This window comes from Diabrotica virgifera, chromosome 7, assembly GCF_917563875.1.
Source record: "Diabrotica virgifera virgifera chromosome 7, PGI_DIABVI_V3a".
NCBI lineage: Eukaryota > Metazoa > Arthropoda > Insecta > Coleoptera > Chrysomelidae > Diabrotica > Diabrotica virgifera.
This window is the reverse complement of record NC_065449.1, coordinates 234,772,220-234,782,526: the sequence shown is the minus strand read 5'-3', so window position 1 is coordinate 234,782,526 and position 10,307 is coordinate 234,772,220. Positions and strand designations below refer to the sequence as shown.

Sequence of the window (10,307 nt, the reverse complement as noted above, 5' to 3'; positions counted from 1 at the left end):
ATGTTTAATAAATGCGAAAAGATGCTAATAAATGCGTCATAATTTTTTATCACGTTTTCGGGAGTTGGCTGTATAACATATATAGTTCTTTTTTTTGTGGTGCTTCCTCCTGTAGTGGAGCTTATCGATTACACTAGCAAATATGCTCTGTCTAATGCAGTTCTAAACAAGGATGTTGAATCAAGGCCGGTCCAGTCTTTAATATTTTTTAATGAAATCTGGCGCCTACCGGGACCCGTTTTTTCTTCAATCTTCCCCTGGGTGATCAGTTGCGCGAGGCGGTACTTTTCGTTTCTCATTATGTGTCCCAAGTAGGAAGTGCATGGATGCCCATACCCCTGGGCGGGGGGGGGGCGTGCCCCACCCCCTGGCTTTTCGGGTGCTGTTAACTATATGGTTATCCAGAGTACACAAAATATAATGTGCAACATCTTTACGTCTGCCCCCCCCCCCTGAAAATTTTTATATGGGCGCCCATGAGCAAGTGGCTAACTTTTCTAACTTTGATGATCTTTATCAGATTCCTATCTGTACCTATTATTCTCCTCAGGATATTTTGGTTGGTGGTGTGGGTTGTCCAAGCTATTTTTAAGATACTTCTATAAAGCCAGAGTTCAAAGGCTTCTAACTTGTTTATTAGCGTTATACACTGAGCGTCCAGATCTCCGCTCCATCCAATAGTATTGACAATAGCAATGCTGAAAAAGTTAAGTGAAGTTAAATGGTTAAGTTAGGACATTAGGAAAAATGAAAGAATACCCATGAACAAACAAATAAAACACGCTGCACTTTCCTGTCATTGTGTCACAAAGAAAATTGTCCAGTGCAAGTACATGTAACAATAATTATTATTACATGTACTTGCTCTGGCCAAGTTTTTGTGTGACACGGTGACGGAAAAATAAAGCGTGTTTTATATGTTCGTTCATGGGTATTCTTTCATTTTTCCTACTGTATACGTATTCTTGTCCGTTGCTTTGGCTCTGCTCAAGATATTCATATAATCTGCACATGCTGCCAGTTAGACTGATTTATTGATAAGTGTATTGTGTTTTCTAACTACGTATTCCAATGCTTAATTAAACAAGGTGAAGACCATCACTCTATTTTAACCCTTAATGTTATTTGAAATGTATGTGTCATATTACGTTATATCTGAGCCACTGTTTCAGTTATTGTCATTGGGATGAGCATAACTATGTAGGTTGGACGATATTTCAAATTCACTTAATAGTTTCTATAAAAATGTACCCTATTTATTGGGTAAACTTGGAGAAATAACAAAACTTGGATGACAGTAGAAATTCTTGAACTTATGGAAAAATAAAGAAAACAAAAAACAAAAGACCCGAATAAATACAAAAAATTCAGAGAAACATCAGAAAGAAAATTCGAGAGGCAAAAGAGGCAAAGAAATAGAAGACCTGGATAAAAAGTATGACAGCTTTAATTTGCACAAAAAAAATCAAAGAAATGGCAGGTTCTAGAAAAAGCACAAGAACGAATACCCTTAAAAATGATAAAGGGGATATTATTACTGACGTGAAGGAGATATTGTGTCACTGGACCAATTACATCCAACAACTATTTAATGATGAAAGAGAAGAACTGTCATTAGAAATCACAGAGGATACGGGACCACCAATATTAAGAGAAGAAGTCATCTACGCCAATAAAAACACGAAAGAGGGTAAAGCTACTGGACCATCGAATTATTATAACTTATTGATGAAGATGGTATTGATGTAATGTTTTAACTCTTTAATCTAATATGTCAGACTGCCACAATCCCCAGACAATGACTGCAATCGACCTTTGTAGCAATTCCCAAAAAGCCAAGTGCAACAACCTGCTCGGATCACAGAACAATATCTTTAATGAGTCACACACTTAAAACATTTTTGATACACAGCAATAATACACAGCAGAATTGTTAAAACTCTCGAATATGAAATCAGTGACACACAATTTGGCTTTAGAAATGGTATGAGCACACGAGATGCTTTGTTCGGCTTGAATTTGCTGGCCCAGAGATGCATGGACATGAATCAGGATATGTACTTATGTTTTGTAGACTTTGAAAAGGCATTTGATAAAGTTCAGCATAAAAAGCTTGTAGATATTTATTAAAAAGCAAAAATATTGACAGTCGTGATATGAAAATAATATCTAATATATATTGGAATCAAACTGCCAAGGTAAGAGTTGACAACCAGGACACCCAAGATATCAAAATACAAAGAGAAGTCCTTTAGGGTTGCGTGCTGTCTCCACTACTTTTCAATGTCTACAGTGAAGCGGTAGTTTAAGAAGCGCTCTCAGATTCAATAGAAGGTATATCTATCAATGGAGAAGTTTTGAACAACTTACGTTTTGCAGACGATACAGTAATAATAACGGATAACAACAATGATTTACAGAACGTAACGCAACGCCTTAATGAACGCTATCGTGAGTACGGACTGAAGATAAATTTAAAGAAAACTAAATGCATGATCATAGCTAAATCAGCACACGCAAATATCGCAAATTAACTATTGAAGAAACTGTAATTGAGAGTGTGGATAACTACAAATACTTAGGAACATGGATAACATCAAATGTAGACGAAACCAAAGAAATTAAGACACGTATCTAAATCTAAATAGCACGTGCATAATTCATTAAACTTAAAAAGTTTTTTTGTTGTCGGGATATAAGGTTAGAACTACACCTAAGGATGCTTCGATGTTACGTGTTCTCTACTCTTCTTTATGGCTTGGAAGCGTGGACATTGAAACAAATTCATTAGAATAAGTTGGCCGCCTTTGAATTTTGGTGTTACAGAAGAATCCTACTAATATCATGGATTAAAAGAATGTCGAACGTGGAAGTAACTAGAAGGATAGGAAATCAACCGGAAATAATACTAACTATCAAAAGACGAAAACTTGAGAACTTGGGACATGTGATGAAATGGCAAAAATACTCATTATTACAACTTATTATGCAAGGAAAAATCCGAGGAAAGCGAAATGTGGCAAGACGAAGAACATCCTGGCTTAAGAACTTACGGGAATAGTTCGAATGTAGCAGTGCAGAGCTATTTAGAGCGGCAGTCAACATGGTCCGCATTGCATTTCTAACCTTCGATAGAAGATGGAACTTAAAGAAGAATACCCTATTTATTGAGTCATAAGCTTGTTTAAACTCGACCAAAATAGATAATATAGACATTTTAAGCAGACCTTGCTTAAAACTTGCTTAATCTTGTATAGTTGGTCCATGTTTGATTTTCCTTATCTAACTCCTGCCCGATATACTCAGCCGATCTTCTCTGCTAGTGGTTGTCGTCTATGGTTAAGTAATCTGGTAAATATTTTATATCCACAACACAACAAGGAGATTCCTCTATAGTTTTGACAGGTGAGTTTGTCGCCCTTTTTATGGACTGGGTAGATGATACTTTTGTTACACTTTTGTCATTTGATATTGTTTCTATATTCTATGGATGACGTCATACATTCTTTCCTTTAGTGTTTTTCTCCTGACTTGAGCTATTCTAAAGTTCATGATAGTTTTAAAGTTTCTTTGATTTATGTAGTCTTCTCTTCTCCTTCTTCTTCTTTTAATAAGACTATGTGCTGTTTCTTCCGTTACAGTCTCTGCTGCGATCCAGAGATCCAGCTCTCGTTTTTCTCGTACCATCGTTCTTTTGGATCTTCCTATGAATCGCTTTATGTTGGGCTTCTGTGTCTTCGCCCATTTCACCATACGATCAGGGTCCATCCGATCTACGTGGTATCTTCACATGCATCGTCGTGCTCTTGTCCATCTCACTACGTCTTGAACGACTAGCTCTCTCAATGTGTCTTCGTTTCGTATTCTATCTCTGAGTGTGATACCTCTTATAGATCTTAAGGTTGTCATCTCTGTTGTTCTCATTATTTGTTTGGTCTTTGTTGTCATGGCCCTTGTCTCAGCTACGTATGTCAGTACTGCGATACATTTAGTATTTATGATAATTTCGGCATTTTTATTCTTGCACAGATTAGTATTTGATTTGTAGCTCTTCATTTGTTTGATAAATTTATTTGAGTTTGCTGTTTTTTCTTCTCTAAAGTTTATTTTCGTATCCATTGTGTGTTTATATGTGTCGCTTGTTGATCTGTAGAGTTTTAGCTATTCGCCTTTTGTATTTAGATACCAAGTTTCTTTCTCTAGTTCATCCAGTCAAATATATTATATGTGCTTCATCTGATTCTTCAACAAACCATTGATCATATTTCCTTTTTTTTAGTTTCTAGCATTGATTTTGCTGCAGGTGATTTAGTTCTACTTATTAGATTACGCTGGTATTCTGGTGTTTTCTCGTCATTTCTTTACTGAGATACTAAATCCACCCACCACTTTCCAGTAGGCAAAGGAGGCAATCAAAGTTATGAGAATGTGCCAAAATATATGACAGAAAAACAGATTCAAGACCGGAGAAAAACATGGAAAAAAGTGAAATAGTACTATTGAAATTGTACCAATAATTTTTATATAAACTAAAAAACATTCAACTCACCGGAGGGACCGCAGACGTTCGGAAACAATTAGCGTCTCTTCGCAAAGACAATGACGTCGACTTTGCAAAGTAACAAGACACTTACTCAACACACACACTACACATTACTCCCCTGACTTAGTGATAAGTTATACAATTACGTGGCTAAAGGTTCTAGTTCTAAACCAAAGCCAGAATCAGAGAAAAAAAAAAACATTCATAATACCTTAATTAAATTATTTATTTATAATAATTTATTAAAAAAAAAATAAAAACTAACGTTAAAACCAATCTCTGTCAGCAGCTTCTTCACACATGAGAATGAGTTTTTTAAGCGCCATCGGAGGTACATCTTCAACTGCCATCGGTGATCCAAGCTTAAATATCTTTCCTTTGTCACTAAAAATAATTGTGGGTATCATCATTAATGCCTGGAACATACCTTCTTGACAATTATTCCTAAACTCTTCCAAAAGTTTTTTATAACAATATTCTTCGCTGTATACGTTTAGTTTTTTCAATATATTTACAAGTTCTTCGTGATAGAATTTGATTAAGTTATCTACATTATTTTCAAGACAGCGTAATTCTACACTGCTAAAAAGGAAGAGCATTAGATCGATCGTAGGAGAATTGACTTCACACATTTGGAAATCGCAAAACTTATTTTTAACTGTAACTCCATTTACAATCTTTTGCATTGTATTATTGAGCCACATATCATGGTGTATTATTGTAGAAAAAGCACTAACTGGTCTCTCATTCTTTTTATGCCCTGTCATTTTTTCTTTGTGGTATTCAATCATTTTACTAAACTTGGCAGCTACGTTTTCTTGCCCATTGTCATTGAATATTTTTATCAATATGTTAAAAATCGGTTGATCTGGTGGCCCTGGTTTTCCTTCTTTGTCTTTCGGTGGTTCGTCCGGAAATGGAAGTTTCAAGTCTTTAGTTAAATTTCTAAATTCTTCAGGTTCTAAAAGCCTCATTGCTAACGGTACGCCATGGAACATTGCCAAATCTTTCAAAATCATTTTGGAGGTCTCCAAATCAAATCCAACATGCCTATCCAGATTCTTGTAACCTAAAATGTATAAAAAAGAATTTCAATGTTAAAAAGTCTTACTTGAGTACAAATTGGTAGATATTAAAAATTTACTATATTTAACACCAAACTTTTTTTTTTATTAATTTTGCTTCAACCATTTGGGGTTATTTAAACACAAACTCGAAATCTAACAATAAAACACTGAAAACGTTCGTTTTCTATACTTCCACAAAATTTATTATAACTATGTGACTACAGCTGTTTTGGCAGAGTGCCTTTCTCAAGTGATTTAACTATCGGTTTGCCATTTTAAATCTTTAACTGAAGAGGTTGAGGAGTGGGGAGCTGTTTGTTCCGAGTTGGTCATTCAGAATTATATCTGTATTTTTCAATTTAATAATTTCCATAGATTCTAATAAAGATAGCTTAGGGCCTTTATTTTGAATATGCAGAATTTGAAACGGTTCATTAAAATAATGATTATGATCTAGAAGGTGAAGTGCGTATGTAGAAGTGTCTGTTTTTCTATTGTTAAAAGCCCTTTTGTGTTCTGCTATCCGTTTGTCAAAGGTTCTGCCACTTTGACCGATGTAAGTTTTCGGACAGTCACCACAAGTTAATTTGTAAACACCACTCTGTAGTTGTTTTCTCTTTCGGCTCTTATTGTTCTTAATATATTTGCTTAAGTTGTTGTTAGTTCTGAAAGCTGGTGTTATTCCTTTCTTTTTTATGTATCTGGCTATTTCTGTTGTTATCTTGCCAGTATATGTGATAGAGCAGAAGGTACTGGGTTCTTTCTGTGCTGGTGGATATACTAATTTCAGGGCTTTCTTATGGAGTTTTTGGTTCAAAATTTTATTAATTCTTTGTTCGTTATAGCCATTGTTTACTGCTATTTGTTTAATGATGTTCAGTTCTATCTCGAAATTATTTTTTGACATGGGAATTTCTGTCAGTCTATGTATCATGCTATGGTAGGCTGCTAATTTGTGTTGTGTAGGATGGGATGATGAATTGTGTATAGTTTTGTCAGTATGGGTAGGTTTATGGTATACAGAGAACTCATATTTGTTGTGTAGTCTGGTAATTGTTACATCTAGAAAGTTTATGGACTTATTCTGTTCAGTTTCTGTTGTAAACTCAATATTACTATGAAGTGAATTATTGTATGATAGAAATTAGTCAAGTTGCCTGTTAGTTCCTGTAAAGCATACTAGTATATCATCCACGTATCTCCACCAAAGTGGAGAGTTGGTTTCATGTAATCAAATGAATTATCTTTTAATAAATTCGTCCCAGGAACGCAACTCATAAATATTGGCAATATCATTTTTAAAGTCTTCTACTTTAAAATGTATGATATATGGATGTCTGAATTGCCGATATGAATGAGTCACATTAAATTAAATTATTAGAAGAACTTGTTGCACAAGCGGGATTCCGCAAAGGTTAGAGTAAGTACCATATATTCATAGAACAACTACAGACAATAAAGTCCCTTTTCGAAAAGTGTAACGAATACAATGAACCTCTTCATTTGTCATTTGTGGATTACAATAAGACATTCAATTCCATAGAAATCTGGGTCGTAATAGACAGAATGAATAAGGCAAGGATTGATTCCAGATATATAATACTCGTAAAATACATATACAACAATGCAGCCATGCAAATAAATGTAGAAGTCCTAACAACAAGCAAAAGGGAGACACAATATCTCCAAATTTATTTAGTCATGCATGAGAAGATGTGTTCAAAAAGTTGAATTGGGAACAACGCGGAATCAAAATTGATGGCAGATTTTTAAGTAATCTAAGATTTGCCGATGGCATAGTACTCATAAGCAACAATACAGAGCAACATGCTAAAGGAGCTTAATTTTCCGATGACCAAAATTTTTTTGTTACACGGGTGACCAACGGGGGTAAAAAATGTCCCCAGTCAAAAATGACAATTGGCAAAAAAAAATAAGTTGTTTTAAGAAATAAAATATTGTATTCGTAATATATTTTAACTACAACTGAACGAAAATAGGAATCATCATTCTGAACATAGAACTAAAGAAATTTTAAAATATATACTAATTTACGTCACCACAGGCAACCCGTTGTCCTAGGTGAGCGACGGGAAACGACGCGACGCGATGCGATGCGTTGCGATGCGATGCGACCAGTAATTCACGCGACGTGTGGCTTATGTAGCGACGCATCGCGTCGCTTTCCATCACTCAAACCAGGACAAACGTGACGATGTCAATTATTCATTCCTATTCTTAAGTGTGGGGAAGTATACGGCAGTGTTACTAGAAAATTAATATTTTAAATACTTAGCTAAAAAATTCCATAAACGAAAAAGAAAGACAACAAATGTCATATATTTAGAACAAGTTAATTTGGAGAGTTTAATCATTTATACCCGAAATTAATAAAATAATCCACGTTGGTTTAAAGAGTATTGTGGCTTATTCACTTTCGATTATATCATTGCAGCTCTTACAAGTATTAATAACTGAGCTATCAATAACTATCAATACGTAATTTTCAAAAACCAAATTTTATTGAGGAGAGGCTGTTACTGACTTTAAGGTATGTTAATGAAAAAACACTGGTACTATATAGTTATTATTAGTTTTTATTTATTTAATAAACTATTGCGTAGCATAATTTGAATTGAAAAAAGCAATGGGGCGTCACACTGTGTCGTGTCTCGTCGCGAACAAATCAAGTTCGCACTTCGTCGCGTCTTGTCGTAGACTGATTAACCCGAAAACGTAGGCCATACACAAATACAACCATTACTTGATATTTTCGCGTCGCGTCGCGTCGTGTCGCGTTGTCGCGTTTGTCGTTCACCTAGGACAACGGGTTTTAACAAACAATTTTTTTTTCAAGATTAGAATGTTTCTTACAAACCATTTCACGTAATAGACGGTATTTACTTAATATAAAATTGGAACATGGAAGGCCAAGGGAGTTGGTCTTTGAACCTAAGCCCCAAATTCAGAAATTTTTTTTTCGTAAAATATGGGGAATTTTTTTTTTACAAAATATGAGGGTATCTAGAATGATATTAGAGTCAAATAAAACAATAATGAGTTTAAAATTGAAAATATTTCTGAATTTATTGAATAAAAACATACATTGGGGTCAAAATTTACCCCCGTTTAAAAATGAATTCAAATAATTCAAAAGTGATGACTAGGGAGCGGATTATATGCGAGCAATTTTGATGAAATATGCGCATACATATGCAGTAAAAAATATCGAAATATGCGAGAGATATGCACAATAATTTCAGAAAATGCATATTTTCAGAAACCACATATTTATCTACAATAAAATAAATGTATCGGTTTTCCACTATATTCTTGATTTTTTATGGTAGATATCATGGTAAACTTTAAGTTTGTAATTTTTTCTCAATTTACTTTCATGGGGAACACTTTTCTTGGAATATATTTCCAAAAAACTTTTAAACATGATTTTCCAGCTTTTTCAAATGTATGTTGGCACAAATCATCGCCTCGTATAAATCCGAATTAAATTTATATTGTTAACTATGATGAAGTCATCAACGATTGTCTACACTATCAATGTACAACTGCATAGGGCTTACAATACCGAACCAAAATCTCAATACCGCTATTTGGTATTTAAAATTTCAAATACCGGAATCCCGGTATTAAAACCGGTATTATGAATAAAAAATAAACGCGTTATATTTAAACTATCCTCAGTTGTTATATCGACTTGTTATTAAATAATACAGTGATGACCTCGCTAATAACCGGCAAAATATCGCAAAAGATGGAAAACATATTAAGTTGTGAGATAAAAAGGGATGAACCTAGTGGAGGTGTTAAATTTAGCGATAGTAACTTATAGATTTACATTATATTGATTGTTTCCCACCTATAGACATATCTCAAGAATTTGAGAAATGCCACTGTCACAGTGACAATTTTAGTTGATATACTCCTCTAAAACGTCTAAAGGTGGGAAACAATCAATATAATGGCAATTTATATGTTACTATCGCTAAATTTAACAACTCTACTAGTATTATTTGTTTTTATCTCACAATTTAATGTTTTCCATCTTTTGCGTTATTTTGCCGGTTATTAGCACGCTGATCACTGTATATGAAACCTATTAAATTTTGTTTTGAAATGAGTAGGTGTTGTTTATAACATTCCTAGAGAGTAGGAATAGATAAATACAAAAAATGTGCAAATAGAAAAACTATATATTTGGTTCTAGGATAAATTTTGCATATACTTAATAGGATAGTACTTTTACTCATGAAATTTGCTATTTGTAAATTAATTTAACTTTAAAATATATTAATACAAAGATTAACTTACTGTAATAAATATTTTATATGGATTACTCTGTATTTAGACCGCTATATATATACATTTTTAATTATTATTAATATTTCAGAAAATAAGTGAGCCTAATTTATACACCACAATACACAAAAAAATGAAAAATAGATCTGAAAATGTAAAAACAATTCTGATTAATAAATCTTTCGGCTTTATAATTTATAAAATAAAGTACAGTAGAACCCCGAAAATCCGAACTAATTGGGGAGACAGCCTGTTCGGATTCCGAAAATTCGGATTTTCCGAAAGTTAGCCTAACTAGTAACTCAAAGCTTTCATTGTTGTTGATTTTGAAACGCAAAACGTTCTCGCAAGAGTGTGGACAATATTTTTGGTCTCAAGTT

At 33.9% G+C, this 10,307-nt stretch overlaps 1 protein-coding gene across 1 annotated transcript in view; it reads right to left on the bottom strand.

Annotated features, from left to right (window-relative positions):
- Window positions 1-4,750: 4,750 nt before the first annotated feature.
- LOC114325692 (uncharacterized) overlaps window positions 4,751-10,307 on the bottom strand; it is a 357,661-nt gene continuing 352,104 nt past the window's right edge. The window contains exon 5 of the mRNA XM_050657110.1: window positions 4,751-5,612. Within this exon, the coding sequence (XP_050513067.1) occupies window positions 4,810-5,612 (803 nt within the window). The 3' untranslated portion in view covers window positions 4,751-4,809. The remainder of the gene's footprint in view (window positions 5,613-10,307) is intronic.